Here is a 17,770-nt window from a genome sequence, read left to right on the forward strand (position 1 = left end):
GGTGAGATTATAAATCAGGGGGGTGTGTATTAGGCAAACACACCCCTCTATATACAACATCCACACCCCATGACTGTATAATCCCTCCCATCACCTGATAATCACCCCCATTTTTAAATTAAGTTCACACCCATCTGACTGATTCCTTGAATTGTCAGAAAAACTATAAACCTAAACATCTCAGGAACTGAAGGGCATATTAAGAAACTGTAAGAAGGTGTGTGGTCAGGGCACCCTGAGCTATTTCAAGACAACAAGATATCAATTTATTTGGGTTAGCCACAGGTCCTCTTTAAAAGGGAGTGCTCCTAATCTCAGCTTGTTACCTTTATAAAGACACATGTCCACAGAAGCAATCAATAAATCAAATTCCAAACTCTTCACCACGGCCAAGACCAAAGAGCTGTCCAAGGATGTCAGGGACAAGATTGTAGATCTACACAAGGCTGGAATGGGCTACAAGACCACCACCATGCAGCTTGGTGAGAAGTGCGATAATTCATAAATGGAAGAAACACAAAATACCTGCGAATCTTAGGGGGCTCCATGCAAAATCTCCCCTTGTGGAGTTTAAATGATCATGAGAACGATGAGGAATCGGCCCAGAACTACACAGGAGGATCTTGTCATTAATCTCAAGGCAGCTGGGACCATAGCCACCAAGAAAACAATTGGTAACACACTACGCCATGAAGGACTGAAATCCTGCAGTGCCCGCAAGGTCTTCCTGCTCAAGAAAGCTCATGTACTGCCCCATGGGAAGGTTGCCAATGAACAATTGAATCATTTAGACAGTTCTTTGGTTTTGTCCATTCCAGCATTGTGTAAATCTACAATCTTGTCCCTGACATCCTTGGACAGATCTTTGGTCTTGGCCATGGTGGAGAATGTGAAATCTGATTGATTGAGTGATTTCTTCAGAGGACAGGTGTCTTTTATACAGGTAACAAGCTGTACTTGCACATTTGGGTAAACAACAGAAATTGTCTGCGCTCTCATGAAGAGGTTGTATGGCCCAAGGAATCGTAGGAGTATTACTGAGTAATGATGAGCAGCAGGGGCCATATTCGAATTCAAGATATTTCGCAAATATATTGACAAATATTTGTCCTATGTTCGCAAAATTCGCATATTCGCTATGTTTGTTCACTTTTTTTCCATGTGAAAATTCATTACGAATTTATAATTTTTTTACGTAATGACGTAAATTCCTTACGTCAAATTCATTTACGTAATGATTTACCTAAATATACGTAACTTCGTTTATGTAATGACGTAAATTCATTACGTCATCACGAATATATAGCACTATACTCAAAATATTTGCGAAATCGCAAAGTGCCGATATTCGCGGTAAAAATGTACATTACTGAGTGGTACAGTGCACTGAAGGAAAAAATGCAGCGACATATGAACCGTCAAGAGTATAAGCCATCACCAGTAACATCAGCCAATCACGACCCTCCTTTCCGAACACAAGATTCTAGGTGCAGGAGCACTATATGGTGGTGCAGTCCACTGCTAACACTATTTCTAGAATGGAGGAATGGACCCCCCAGCCAGATAGATGTTTGTTCAGAAGTATCTCTCCAGGAACTTTTTGTGTACAATGGGGAATTATTTGGCTACATCTTTGTAAAGAGGATGGATGAGCGTAAGCATTCAGATGTAATATTACTGAACTGCATGCCCATTGCCCTTTAAAGTGGTACTCCGCCCCTAGACATCTTATCCCCTGTCCAAAGAATATCACAAGCCTTTGGATTGCGGAGGTCCTGCCGCTGGGGACCTCGCGATCTCGGCTGCGGCCCCCCAAGACAAACTTCGTTCCATGCCGGATGACTGGCGATTCAGGGTGAAGGCTTGTGATGTCGCGGCCACGCCCCACTCGTGACGTCACGGCCATGCCCCCTCAATGCAAGTCTATGGGAGGGGGCGTGACGCCCCCTCCTATAGACTTGCATTGAGGGGTCGTGGTCGTGACATCACAAGCGGAGCACGGCCGTGATGTCACGAGTCTCTGGCACTGCACGCGACGCTCTAAACAAACGCTGGGTGCAGCAGGGAGCTGGGGACCCCCGTGATCTCTGTGCAGCACTCGCATTAGTTTAGAATGCTGGGTGCGGGCGGCGGAAGGTTCCCCTTGTGACGTCCCACCACAGTAGCTAAGATACCACAGAATTGCTGAAAGAGCAATGTTTATATGCATTAAGATAAATATGGTCAACAAAAAATGTGCGCAAGACAAGTAAAGAACACACAAATCAATACCACTCTAAAGGTAGGGTAATTCTAAAGTTATGTAATGAATATCAGTTCCTAAAGTACTCAGGTTCTTATAAGAAAATTCCTGCCTATTCATCGAAGGACAAAGTAACAACGCATTTCCCACCATGTGCCAATATTGTGGGTTCATCAGGGGAAAAATAAGACTGAATTATGCAACAGACAATGTATGGCATGATAGCATGGCTGTAATAATAACCAGAACCATGCATGCAAGCCTACTTCTGACACCATTTCCAGAATGAAGGGACAGATCCCACAGCTGGGTAGGTGTGTGGGCAAAGATATCCTACCTGCAGGCCTGGGTGGGTGGGAATATGGAAAACGTGTCAGATTTATGGATGGACAAGAGGCCTGTCCACTGGAGGACTAAAAGTGTTTGTTGTGCTGCAGCCGTGCCCTTTGGTTTTCCCATTGGACAAGACAAGAATAAAAGTCTATTTCTTAGTGCAGGGACCCCAAAATAATTGGGGGCCATGAGGATGAGGAGGGGAAATGTATCACCCTTCAGATTGCTGGAGGTGGAGGAAGATGTGCAGCCAACGAGACAAAAGTGAGCAAAAACAATGTCTTAAAGGGGTACTCCAGTGGAATTTTTTTTTTTTAAATCATCTGGTGCCAGAAAGTTAAACAGATTTATAAATGACTTCTGTTAAAAAATCTTTACCCTTCCAGTACTTTTTAGCAGCTGTATGCTACAGAGGAAATTATTTTCTTTTTGAATTTCTTTTTTGTCTTGTCCACAGTGCTCTCTGCTGACACCTCTGTCCGTGTCAGGAACTGTGCAGAGCAGCATAGGTTTGCTATGGGAATTTTCTCCTGCTCTGGACAGTTCCCAACATGGACAGAGGTGTCAGCAGAGAGCACTGTGAACAAGACAAAAAAGAAATTCAAAATTCAAGAAATTCAAAAAGAAGGCTGCATTCCCATCTCGGTTTTATACTATGGGTGTCGGATACGGCTGGGGGAGGAGCAAACCGGGCTCTCCCGTATCCCAGCCAGACCAGCGCTGAACTCCATTCACTTTAATGAGCCGAACGGAATCAAACGGTGACTCCAGTCGGCTAATTTTTGACCTGTATCCAGTTTTGTGACCGGACCTAGAACAGAAGTATACTACGGTTGTAGGTCCGGTCATAAAACTGGATATGGGTCAAAAATGAGCCGACCAGAGTCACCGTTTGATTCCGGTAGGCTCATTAAAGTGAATGGAGTTCAGCGATGGTCTGGCTGGGATACGGGAGAGCCCGGTTTGCCCCTCCCCTAGCCAGATTCGGCAACCGTAGTGTAAAACAGAGTGTAAATGCAGCTGAAAAGAATTTCCTCTGTAGCATACAGCTGCTAAAAAGTACTGGATGGGTAAAGATTTTTTAATAGAAATAATTTACAAATCTGTTTAACTTTCTGGAACCAGTTGATTTAAAAAAAAAAAAAAAAAATTCCACCGGAGTACCCCTTTAAGACCATTATAAGAGTATATTGATAATTTATTAACCAATGTGGGGACCCATTAAAAATGTTGTTATGGAACCCCAAGGTTACCATCAGGAGGGACATGAAATGTAAAAATAATAGTAATAAAAAACTTCTTTAAAAAAAAAAAAAATGTTTGAAAAATTTTGAAATAGGATGGACATTTCCTCCACGGAGTCATGATGACCAAATGATTGGACTACTCTGCAACACTCTGGTCAAAAATGAACCCAGGTTCTCGACGTTTGTTTTCTGTAATGACCAGATAGGTACCAGAAGAGTTTTTTTTTCTACTGAAAGTTTGAGGTTAGAGATGAGAACATGGAATAACTCAAATCTGATGTAATAAAAAAGGTCATAAAGGCTCATTCTATATTCACCGACTACATGGTTACCATAGTGCTGACTATTAAACCCATCACTGAGAATTTACAGGAGAACTCCTGGGCACCTGTCCAAAAATAGATATTCGGAGCAGCTTATCAGGTTGTTAAAGGGGTACTCCGCCCCTAGACATCTTATCCCCTATCTCCCTGCTGCACCCAGTATTTGTTTAGAGCGTCGGGTGCAGCGCTGGAGACTCGTGACGTCACGGCCGCCCTCCGCTTGTGACGTCACGGCCACGCCCCCCTCAATGCAAGTCTATGGGAGGGGGCGTGACGTCCGTCACGCCCCCTCCCATAGACTTGCATTGAGGGGGCATGACCGTGACATCAGGAGCCTTCACCCCAATCGCCAGTCATCCGGTACGGAGCAAAGTTTGCTCTGTGCACCGGACGTCTGCCGCAGTCGAGATTACGGGGGTCCCCAGCAGCGGGCCCCCCCGTGATCAGACATCTTATCCCCTATCCTTTGGATAGGGGGATAAGATGTCTAGGGGCAGAGTACCCCTTTAACCCCTAAAGGCCGGTTTTAAAAGAGCATAGTTTGACCCAATTTTCACATCTGTACTAGGCATTGACCGATATCGTTTTTTAGGGCCGATGCCGATACTCTGTGGAGGTTAGGGCCGATAGCCGATAACTTATACCGATATTCCGGTATAAGTTATCGGCTACTTATCTCAGGGGCAGCGGCGGCAGCGATCTCTGGCCGGGGCGGTGTGGTGTGGGGGGGGGGGGGTGCGGCACGGTGCGGTGGGGCAGGTGCAGGGCATTATCGGATTATCGGCAAGGTAATTGCCGATACCAATAACGTTCAAAATCGTGAATATCGGCTGATAATATTGGCCAAACCGATAATTGGTCGGTCCCTAATCTGTACTTTACATCTGGCCTGATTTTGGGTGCAACAGTCCAAACTGAAAGCATTGCAGGGATCTATGAAGCCTTCAGGTTGGGTCAATAGACCTATGGTTGGGCTAAGACTTACAGCCATGATACAGACACAAAAATGTGTCCTTACTATGTGGGGTAGCATGGTGGCTCGGTGGTTAGCACTAGTGTTGAGCACGAATATTCGTAATGCAAATTTTTATCGCGAATATCGGCACTTCGCAATTTCACAAATATTTAGAATATAGTGCTATATATTCGTAATTACGAATATTTGTTTTTCACATGCAAATTTTAATGCAAATTTTATGCAAAATTTTCATGCAAATTTTCGCATGGAAAACAAAAGTGAATGAACATAGCGAATATGCGAATTTCGTGAACATAGGACGAATAATCGTCAATATATTCACAAAATATCGCAAATTTGAATATGGCCCCTGCTGCTCATCACTAGTTAGCACTTTTGCCTTGTAGTGCTGAAGTCCTAGGTTCAAATCCTGCATGTCTGCATGGGCTTCCTCCCATTCTCCAAAAAGCACACTAGAAACATAGAACGTGTCGGCAGATAAGAACCATTCGCGCCCATCTAGTCTGCCCAATACAATGAATAGTCCCTGGCCCTATGTTACATAATGAATTTAAAATGTGCGCCCCAATGGGGGCTGTATAAAGTAAAAATATATATATATTTTTATCATTGTATTATGCTCCTCTAAAACTAGATTTAGGACTGGCCTATTTAAAGGGGTATTCCAGGAAAAAATATTTTTATATATATAAGAACTGGCTCCAGAATGTTAAACAGATTTGTAAATTACTTCTATTAAAAAATCTTAATCCTTTCAGTATTTATGAGCTTCTGAAGTTAAAGTTGTTCTTTTCTGTCTAAGTGCTCTCTGATGACACGTGTCTCGGGAACCGCCCAGTTTAGAAGCAAATCCCCATAGCAAACCTCTTCTAAACTGGGCGGTTCCCGAGACACGTGTGATACTTCAGTTATATCATTTTTTATGTTTAAGTACTTTTGCTGAATACAAACAAGTTTTATGAAAAATCATTTTTTTTAAAGGTATAATCCTTTTTCTACGGTTGTTATTATTGTGGTGGTACCATACAGTGTGTGTGTGTATGTGTATATATATAAATTATTTTTTTCTTTCTCTCTTCCTAAAATAGTCTATTTTTTTTTGGGGGGTGAAGAACTTTTTTTTTTAGTATTTAATTAAATTATGAAAAAACTTAAGTTTTTGTCTCTAGCCAGTGTTTCCCAACCAGTGTGCCTCCAGCTGTTGCAAAACTACAACTCCCAGCATACCCGGGATTTTGGAAAAATATTGCCTTTATAAAGCGAAAGTGATTCATGGTAAAGCAAAATGTAGGCAGCATTGGGACATCATTTCAGTGATGGAAATGCAGTTAGTATTGCTACCATCTAATGCCTGCTACCTCAGCTAAAACAGGTAAGCACAAGACATACATAAGAACCTTTACATTATTTTCTAATAATAACCTATGCTGCTCTGTCTTCTGCTCTATCACAGAAATGAGCTGTGTTTCTATTGTTATATATCTCGTACTCACTGCCCACTTACCCTCATGTCTGGAAAAATCCTTTAACAGTATAGCCTGCAATATCTCATACAATGTAACCATCAGCATTACCGTTACATTTCCTACTGCCAGTTCTGTAGTTAATTTTGGCAGCCGATCCCCCAAATTCCAATTTTTCCTGTCTGGACCGGTGAACACTGCGATCTGTAATCATTACTCCAAGCTGCAGCATAACTTATTTTGGATTTTGTTGTCTGGCACGGAGGTGGTAAGGAACTGCCAGAAATATTACAATCCTGGCCTCCTGGAAGTGCTGTAAATTGCATATTTTAACACTTGCTCCCAATCATCATGAATAAATATAAAGAGCTGGAAGCGCGGCCTGTGCCGTGTATCATTTATCTGAGAGCATTTTATGGCACAACAGGTGGACGCTGTCTCATCTTTGTTGGATGAATTGAGAGGCGACGATACATTGTAACCAGGACATATAATTTGTGTGTGCACTAAATCTTAATGAAGAAGAAGTGTCCTAAAAAACATGGTGTAAATCATTGGTAATGGGATATTTGGACCCAAAACCATGAAAATGCAAAAAGATGTAAAGTTGTGAATGTGGCCCTGGAACAGATGGACAATTAAGAGGAACTCCGAACATTTCTGTAAAAAAAAAACCCATCAAGATACAATCCTTCCAACCATTCTTTACAAACTATAACTAAATATAAATGTGAGAATGTAAACTATTATAATACTGCCTTCCAGAGGCGTTGTTTATAGCTTCTGGGCCCCCGATGCTAAATTTGCAACAGGGCCCCATATGACAATTATAATACTGGTATCTTATGGGGAAGATGTGTTTTGGGGCCCCCTTAGGCAACAGGGCCCTGGTGTGACTGCCACCTATATAGCTATGCCCCTGCTGCCTTCTATATGCATGAAAATAATTACACTAATACTGCCTATATTCAAGAATGTAACTACTATAATACTGCTCCTATATACAAGAATATAACTACTATAATACTGCTCCTATATACAAGAATATAACTACTATAATACTGCCTCCTATATTCAAGAATATAACTACTATAATACTGCCTCCTATATTCAAGAATATAACTACTATAATACTGCTCCTATATACAAGAATATAACTACTATAATACTGCTCCTATATACAAGAATATAACTACTATAATACTGCTCCTATATACAAGAATATAACTACTATAATACTGCTCCTATATACAAGAATATAACTACTATAATACTGCTCCTATATACAAGAATATAACTACTATAATACTGCCTCCTATATTCAAGAATGTAACTACTATAATACTGCTCCTATATACAAGAATATAACTACTATAATACGGCTCCTATATATACAAGAATATATCTACTATAATACTGCTCCTATATACAAGAATATAACTACTATAATACTGTTCCTATATACAAAAATATAACTACTATAATACTGCTCCTATATACAAGAATATAACTACTATAATACTGATCCTATATACAAGAATATAACTACTATAATTCTGCTCTTATATACAAGAATATAACTACTATAATACTGCCCCCTATATACAAGAATATAACTACTATAATACTGCTCCTATATACAAGAATATAACTGCTATAATACTGCTCCTATATACAAGAATATAACTAGTATAATACTGCTCCTATATACAAGAATATAACTATTATAATACTGCTCCTATATGCAAGAATATAACTACTATAATACTGCTCCTATATACAGGAATATAACTACTATAATACTGCTCCTATATACAAGAATATAACTACTATAATACGGCTCCTATATACAAGAATATAACTATTATAATACTGCTCCTATATACAAGAATATAACTACTATAATACGGCTCCTATATACAAGAATATAACTACTATAATACTGCTCCTATATACAAGAATATAACTACTATAATACTGCTCCTATATACAAGAATATAAATACTATAATACTGCTCCTATATACAAGAATATAACTACTATAATACTGCTCCTATATACAAGAAGATAACTACTATAATACTGCCTCCTATATAAAAGAATATAACTACTATAATACTGCTCCCTATGTACAAGATGTTCTCATGTGAGAGCAGTATATTGCAGAATATTTCTGGTGGCTCAGTCATTTGCACATACCGTATAGTAACTGTGCTATAGCTACAATGTTGCCTATAGTGTCCTAATGCCTCAGATCTGTTGCAATGTGTTAATTTTTCTTTCATCAGTTTAAAGGAATTATCCAGGAATCTGATTGGTCGCTGAGGGCGAGCTGTGCACCACTCATATTTTACATGACCCTGTACAGTAGCTATGGGAAGGTTTTACGAGCGAGGACATGGTAAGGTCTCCTCCTGCACACTTACAATAATTAAAGGTTGGCTTCCTGCAATTAAGAATCCGCATATTAAATAGATGTCTTCGCCAGAAGCGCTCGCGGCCGAGGACAATTGCTTCAACAGGATGGAGCAAAAGGTTATTGCATTATTGTAAAACAATGAGGACAATGATTCCTGAAACTGAACTTCAATTTATTGTCTATTGGACAACGTCTCCCAACCGGTGTGCCTCCAGATGTTGCAGAACTTGCAAAATAGCCGTTGGCTGTCCTGGTGTGCTGGGAGTTGTAGTTTTGCAATATCTGAAGGCATGCCGGTTGGGAAACGCCAGTCTAGAATCCAGATAATCTCTTAAAACACATGCCATACAGTTATTAAAATACATTGCAATACCAAGACTGGCCACGTGGTGTGCTGTTAAATTTTGGCACTGCTATACTGGAATGATCAGTAAGACATCCATTTCTGTATACAGAGGGCCAAGGACTATATATATAGTACAGACCAAAAGTTTGGACACACCTTCTCAGTCAGAGTTTTCTTTATTTTCACGACTATGAACATTGTAAAAGCAGAATGTCCAGCGCGAATGTGAAGGAACTGGATGTTTATTCCAATAGCCAGAAAGACACGTAGAACATGACAAGGTGATGCGTTTCGGTCCTAAGGTTGGACCTTGTAGTTTCACACTGAAGGCATCAAAACTATGAATTAACACATGTGGAGTTATATACATAACAAAAAAGTGTGAAACAACTGAAAATGTGTCATATTCTAGGTGGAAAGTGTCCCCAAGTGCAGTCACAAAAACCATCAAGAGCCACAAAGAAACTGGCTGACATGCGGAGCGCCCCAGGAAAGGAAGACCAAGAGTCACCTCTGCTGCGGAGGAGAAGTTCATCCGAGTCACCAGCAATCTCAGAAATCGCAGGTTAACAGCAGCTCAGATTAGAGACCAGGTCAATGCCGCACAGAGTTCTAGAGCAGAGACATCTCTAGAACAACAGAGGAGACTGTGCGAGGCCTTCATGGTAGAATATCTGCTAGGAAACCACTGCTAAGGACAGACAACCAGCAGAAGAGACTTGTTTGGGCTAAAGAACACAAGGAATGGACATTAGACCAGTGGAAATCTTTGGTCTGATGAGCCCAAATTTGAGATCTTTGGTTCCAACCACCGTGTCTTTGTGTGAGGCAGAAAAGGTGAACGGATGGACTCTACATGCCTGGTTCCCACCGTGAAGCATGGAGGAGGAGGTGTGATGGGGGGGGGGGGGGGGGCTTTGCTGGTGACACTGTTGGGAATTTATTCAAAATTGAAGGCATACTGACCCAGCATGGCTACCACAGCATCTTGCAGCGGCTGCTATTCCATCCGGTTTGCGTTTAGTTGGACCATCATTTATTTTTTAACAGGAAAATGACCCAAAACACCTCCAGGCTGTGTAAGGGCTATCTGACCAAGAAGGAGAGTGATGGGGAGCTGCACCAGATGACCTGGCCTCCACAGTCACCGGACCTGAACCAAATGAAGGCGAAAGTGCTAAGCATCTCTGGGAACTCCTATACTGTTGGAAGACCATTTCAGGTGACTACCTCTTGAAGCTCATCAAGAGAATGAATGTGCAAAGCAGTAATCAAAGCAAAATGTGGCTACTTTGAAGAACCTAGAATATTACATATTTTCAGTTGTTTCACACTTTTTTGTTATGTATATAATTCCACATGTGTTACTTCATAGTTTTGATGCCTTCAGTGTGAATCTACAATTTTCATAGTCATGAAAATAAAGAAAACTCTGAATGAGAAGGTGTGTCCAAACTTTTGGTCTGTACTGTATATGTATATATATATATATATATATATTTACATATATATATATATATATATATATATATATATATATATATACGGTATATATATTTATGTATATGTGAGTATGGATGGATGGATGTGTGTATGTATGTGTTTATGTATGTATGTGTGTATGAAACGGTATATGTGTGTATGTATGTGTGTGTGTGTGTATGTATGAATTGGTATATGTATGTGTGTATATGTGTGTATGTATGTGTGTATGAATTGGTATATGTATACATGTATGTATGTACTGTATATATGTGTGTGTATGTGTATATATGTGTGTATGTATGTGAATATATATGTGTGTATGTATGTATGTATGTATGTGTATGTGTATATGTGTGTATGTATGTATGTATGTGTATGTATGTGTGTATGTATGTATGTGTGTGTGTAGATATGTATGTATGTGTGTAGGAATTGGTATATGCATACATGTATGTATGTAATTTATCTATATATATATATATATATGTATGTGTGTATGTATGTATGTGTGTGTAGATATGTATGTATGTGTGTAGGAATTGGTATATGTATACATGTATGTATGTAATTTATCTATATATATATATATATATATATATATATATATATATATATATATAATACTCAACGTGTGTGTGTGTATGTGTGTATGTATGTATGTTCCACAAAAACTTCCAAACGGCTAAAGATATTAACATGAAACTTGGAACACATATTACTTATATGTCAACAACAAACATAGGATAGGTGATTTAACCCTTACTTACCCCCATTTGCCAGGGGCGGGGTTTATGTTTAAAGTCCTATACAAGTTTATGGGAAATATATGTTACAGCAGAACTTTCAAACGGCTGGAGATATTTCGATAATACTTTGTCACGTGTTACTTATATGTCCACTTAAAATATAGGATAGTTAATTTAACCCTTAACTACCCCCATTTGTGAGGGTCGGGGGTTTTGTTTAATGTCCCATGCAAATCAATGGGAAATGTATGTTCTCACATAACTTCCGTACGGCTGGAGATATTTCAATACCTGGTACACATATTACAGGTCGGGATATGAGGATGGGATGGAAGGACGGGATGGAAGGTCGGGATAGGAGGTCAAGATAGGAGGACGGAATGGTCTGGATAGGAGGTCGAGTTAGGCTGGGTTCACACCACGTTTTGTTAAATACGGTTCCCGTATACGGTTGGGAGGAGGGGGAGGGGCTTAATCGCGGCGCCCGCACTCAGCCGTATTCGGGAACCGTATTTAATGTATGTCTATGAGCCAACCGGAGTGAACCGCAGCCTTTGGTCGGCTTCGTTTTCGGCCGTATGCGGTTTCCAGATTGTAGGCAAAAACGCGGTCGACCACGTTTTTGCCTGCGGTAGGGAAACCGCATACGGCCGAAAACTAAGCGATTAAGCCCCGCCCCCCTCCTCCCAGCCGTATACGGGAACCGTATTTAACAAAACGTGGTGTGAACCCAGCCTTAGGAGGTCGTGATATGAGAACCGGATATGAGGTGGAGATAGGAGGACTGGATAGGAGGACGAGATAGGAGATCGGGATAGGAGGTTGAGATAGGAGGACAGGATAGGAGGTTGGGATAAGAGGTGGAGATAGGAGGACGGGATAGGGGGTTGAGATAGGAGGATGGGATAGGAGGACGGGATAGGAGGTCGAGATAGGAAGTCGGGATAGGAGGTCAGGATAGTAGGATGGGATAGGAGGTCAGGATAGGAGGATGGGATAAGAGGATGGGATAAGAGTTCGGGATAGGAGGTCGGGATATGAGGACGAGATGTGAGGATGGGATATGAGGTTGGGATATGATGATGGGATAGGAGGTCAGGATATGAGGACAGGATATGGGGTTGGGATATGACAACAATATATGAGGACGGGATATGAAGTCAAAAGCTTCCTCCTTTGTTTATTTTCCTCCCCAACAAGGATTAGGAAGGAAAAACCGGGCAACGCCGGGTACTCAGCTAGTATATGTATGTATGTATGTGTGTGTGTGTGTATGTGTGTGTGTGTGTGTGTGTGTATGTGTGTATGTTCCAGCATCACTTCCAAACTGCTAAAGATATTAACATGAAACTTGTTACACATGTTACTTATAGGTCAACAACAAACATAGGATAGGTAATTTAACCCTTACCCATCCTCATTTGTGAGAATTGGGGTTTTTATTTAAAGTCCCATGCAAATCTATGGGAAATGTATGTTCCAGCATAACTTCTGTACGGCTGGAGATATTCTGATAATACTTGGTCACATGTTACTTATATGTCAAAGAAAAATATAGGAGGGTTAAATTCCCCCCTAAACTGCCGCCATATGTGAAGGATGGGGTTTTTGTTTCAAGTCCCATGCAAGTATATGGGACTTCTGGTGCCTTACTCCACAAGCTCCGCTCTGCAACTCCTGGTGAATGTGTCAGTCCGGTTTAAAAGCCACAACCTCCCCGCATGCCACACTCCATCTTCCAGAGCCACACCCCCAGTTTAAGCCACACCCCTTGTATTTTCCACCCGTTTTGGTATGGCTTGCAAAACACGCCCACTCCCACAAAGCCACTCCCCCTTCTATTTTCGGCTTACAAAATCTTCATCACAACTCAGCCACACCTGAGGTTGGGATATGAGGATTAGAAACGAGGATTTGATAGGAGGACAGGATATGAGGTCGGGATATGAGGACGGGATATGAAGTCGGGATATGAGGTCGGGATATGAGGAGGGGATAAGAGGACAAAATATGAGGACGGGGTATGAGGACGAAATATTAGGTTGGGATATGAGGACAGGATATAAGGACTAAATATTAGGTTGGGATATGAGGAAAGATATGTGGTCGGGATATGAGGTCAGGATATGAGGTCGGGATATGGGGTCGGGATATTAGGTTGGGATATGAGAAAAGATATGTGGTCGGGATATGAGGTCAGGATATGAGGATGGGATATGAGAACGGGATATGGGGTCGGGATATGAGGTCGGGATATGAGGATGGGATAAGAGGACAAAATATGAGGACGGGATATAAGGTCGGAATAAGAGGACAAAATATGAGGACAGGATATGAGGACGGGATATGAGGTCAGGATATAAGGAGGGGATGAGAGAACAAAATATGAGGATGGGATATAAGGACAAAATATGGGATATGAGGACGAGATATAAGGATGGGATATATGGACGGAATATGAGGACGGGATATGAGGTTGGGATATGAGGTCGGGCAATGAGGAAGGGATATGAGGACAAAATATTAGGTTGGCACATGAGGTCGGGATAAGAGGATGGGATATAAGGATGGGATATGAGGTCGGGCTATGAGGACGGGATATGAGGACAAAATATTACGTTGGGATATGAGGACGGGATATGAGGTCAGGATATGAGGACGGGATATGAGGACTGGATATGAGGACGGGATATGAGGACAAAATATTAGGTTGGGATATGAGGACGGGATATGAGGTCGGGATATGAGGTCAGGATATGAGGACGGGATATGAGGACTGGATATGAGGTCAGGATATGAGGACTGAATATGAGGTCAGGATATGAGGACTGGATATGAGGACTGGATATGAGGTTGGGATATGAGGTTGAGATATGTGGAGGGAATATATGAGTTTGGGATAAGAGAAAAGGATATGAGGTTGGAATATGAGAAGAGCATTTGGGGTAGGGATATGGGGTAGGGAGATTTGGGGTAGGGAAATGAAGAGGAGATTTGGGGTAGGGATATGAGGAGGGGATTTGGGGTCACGATATGAGTATGGGATATGAGGACAAAAGCTTCCTCCTTTGTTGCTTTTTCTCCCCCACAAATATTAAGTGGGAAAAACCGGGCAACTCAGCTAGCATTTAATAAAGAAAATGGCCCCTGAAAATCCCACCACTAGGAGTCCCCATACCTACTAGGCAATAATTAGTCACACGGCAATATCACACTTGTCCACGAGTCATGGATTAGAGATGAATCATGGACATGGCTGCCTTTGCGGGCACTCCTAACTCCAGTGCATACCCAGTGGTGGCAGGTAAGATCTCACTCTATATCACACTACACTTGCAGCACATTATAGTAGTTATATTCTTGTATATAGGAGCAGTATTATAGTAGTTATATTCTTGTATATAGGAGCAGTATTATAGTAGTTATATTCTTGTATATAGGAGCAGTATTATAATAGTTATATTCTTGTATATAGGAGCCGTATTATAGTAGTTATATTCTTGTATATAGGAGCCGTATTATAGTAGTTATATTCTTGTATATAGGAGCAGTATTATAGTAGTTATATTCTTGTATATAAGAGCAGTATTATAGTAGTTCTATTCTTGTATATAGGAGCAGTATTATAGTAGTTATATTCTTGTATATAGGAGCAGTATTATAGTAGTTATATTCTTGTATATAGGAGCAGTATTATAGTAGTTATATTCTTGTATATAGGAGCAGTATTATAGTATTGCAACAAAGTCCAAGTGTCAGGCACAGCTCACTCGTACGCCCTTCCTGCGTCTCGGACGAGACTGAACCACAACTCGTGTAACGATATAAAAAATGAAGAGATGTCCAGCGCAGGTTCCAAGCAATACGAAATTATTTATTCAGCTGTAACACAACATGATGACAGGTAGGTGACGCGTTTCAGCCACAATCTGCGGCCTTAGTATGACTAAGGATGCAGATTGTGGCTGAAACGCGTCACCTACCTGTCATCATGTTGTGTTACTGCTGAATAAATAATTTCGTATTGCTTGAAACCTGCGCTGGACATCTCTTCATTTTTTATACAGTATTATAGTAGTTATATTATTGTATATAGAGGACAGTATTATAGTAGTTATTAGTGATGAGCGGCATAGGCCATATTCGAATTTGCAATATTTCGTGAATATATGGATGGATATTCGTCATATATTCGGCGAATTCGCATATTCGTTATATTCGTTTTTTTGCGCATATGCATATTCGCGAATATTGAGCCCTCCCTTTTTTAATGGTATAGGGAACTGTGACTACTGCATTAACTATATGATTTTTTTGCCCATTGAAACCAATAGGCCCAATTTGGTCTATGGGGATCTCACAGCATGTAAAACAGTAAGCTAAGCAGGATGGTCTAGGCAGCGGAGTGGATGGGAGACCACCGCGGGTTTGAGTCCCAGGGTGTTACAGTGTTGTGGTTAAACTTTACTTTCCTGGAAAAGCTGCTGAGTTGCCCATAGCAACCAATTAGATTGCTTCTTTCATTTTGTAGAGGCCTTGTGAAAAATGAAAGAAGCGATCTGATTGGTTGCTATGGGCAACTCAGAAATTTTTCCTCTAGACAGGTTTTGATAAATCTTCCTCGATCAGAATTTTATCAGAATCACCTAACAAAACAATTTAGGGTTGTGACTGGCTGTTTAATGCTAACATGAAGCTGAACCTACCAGTAGAACCTGTTTGGGGTTATCCTCTCGTGCATTAAATGCCATCTTCTTCCAAAGTCCATGGAGCTGTATAACTGCGGGAAGACAGGAGAGGAAGAAAGTCAATATTAGGAAATAATCTTGAGGAATGATTAAACACTGGAAGATATGATTATTTTCAGATGCATGATATCATATCACTGCAACAACGCAAATATAATTTCACCATATAGTGACATACTGTACACATTGTACACAAGCCCCAATGCCGCTATAAAGTGTATTTACATAAATAAGAGCTTAAGTACTTATTTATGTATTTAAAAGGGGTACTCCGGCGGAAAACTTTTTTTTTTTTTTTTTTTATCAACTGGTGCTATAAAGTTAAACAGATTTGTAAACTACTTCTATTAAAACATCTTAAAGGGAACCAATCATCAGATTTTACCCTATATAACGCTTGGTAAAGCATTATATAGGGTAAAATCTTTATTTTCACCATTCCCGGGGGAAGCTCCTGCCCCCAGGGATGGTGAAGATATGAAGTTATAAACCAGTCACCGCCGCCGCCGTAAGTAGTCACCTGGGCGGGGACCTCTTCTCACCTACTCCCGTTCTTCTGCAGGCAGCGACGCCCCCTCCGCTTGATTGACGGGCCGCATCATCACTCTGCTCCGTCTGTTCAGATTGAGCGGAATGATGACGCGGCCCATCAATCAAGCGGAGGGGGCGTCGCTGCCGGCCGAACGGGAGTAGGGGAGAAGAGCTCCCCGCCCAGGTGACTACTTATGGCGGCGGCGGTGACTAGTTTATAACTTCATATCTTCACCATCCCTGGGAGAAGGAGCGTCCCCCGGGAATGGTGAAAATAAAGATTTTACCCTATATAATGCTTTACCAAGCGTTATATAGGGTAAAATCTGATGATTGGTTCCCTTTAATCCTTCCAGTACTTATTAGCTACTGAATACTACAGAGAAAAATGTTTTCTTTTTGGAACACAGAGCTCTCTGCTGACATCACGAGCACAGTGCTCTCTGCTGAAACCTCTGTCCATTTTAAAGGGGTTATCCAGGAAAAAACTTTTTTTATATATATCAACTGGCTCCAGAAAGTTAAACAGATTTGTAAATTACTTCTATTAAAAAATCTTAATCCTTTCAGTACTTATGAGCTGCTGAAGTTGAGTTGTTCTTTTCTGTTTAAGTGCTCTCTGATTACACGTGTCTTGGGAACCACCCAGTTTAGAAGTAAATCCCCATAGCAAACCTCTTCTAAAGATCAGAGAGCACTTAGACAGAAAAGAACAACCTTAACTTCAGAAGTTCATAAGTACTGAAAGGATTAAGATTTTTTAATAGAAGTCATTTACAAATCTGTTTAACTTTCTGAAGCCAGTTGATATATAAGAAAAAAGTTTTTTCCTGGAATACCCCTTTAAGAACTGTTCAGAGTAGGAGAAAATCCCCATACAAAACATATGATGCTCTGGACAGTTCCTA

The 17,770-nt window shown here is 40.8% G+C and overlaps 1 protein-coding gene across 2 annotated transcripts in view; it reads right to left on the reverse strand.

Annotated features, from left to right (window-relative positions):
* The window catches only part of SORCS3 (sortilin related VPS10 domain containing receptor 3), a 680,789-nt gene that overhangs the window by 308,109 nt on the left and 354,910 nt on the right, over positions 1–17,770 (reverse strand). For both annotated transcript variants that reach the window (XM_056530530.1, XM_056530531.1), the window contains exon 5: positions 16,290–16,363. In XM_056530530.1, coding sequence (XP_056386505.1) covers positions 16,290–16,363 — 74 coding nt within the window. The remainder of the gene's footprint in view (positions 1–16,289; positions 16,364–17,770) is intronic.

The sequence above is a fragment of the Hyla sarda genome, chromosome 7, assembly GCF_029499605.1.
Source record: "Hyla sarda isolate aHylSar1 chromosome 7, aHylSar1.hap1, whole genome shotgun sequence".
NCBI classification, from domain to species: Eukaryota; Metazoa; Chordata; class Amphibia; order Anura; family Hylidae; genus Hyla; species Hyla sarda.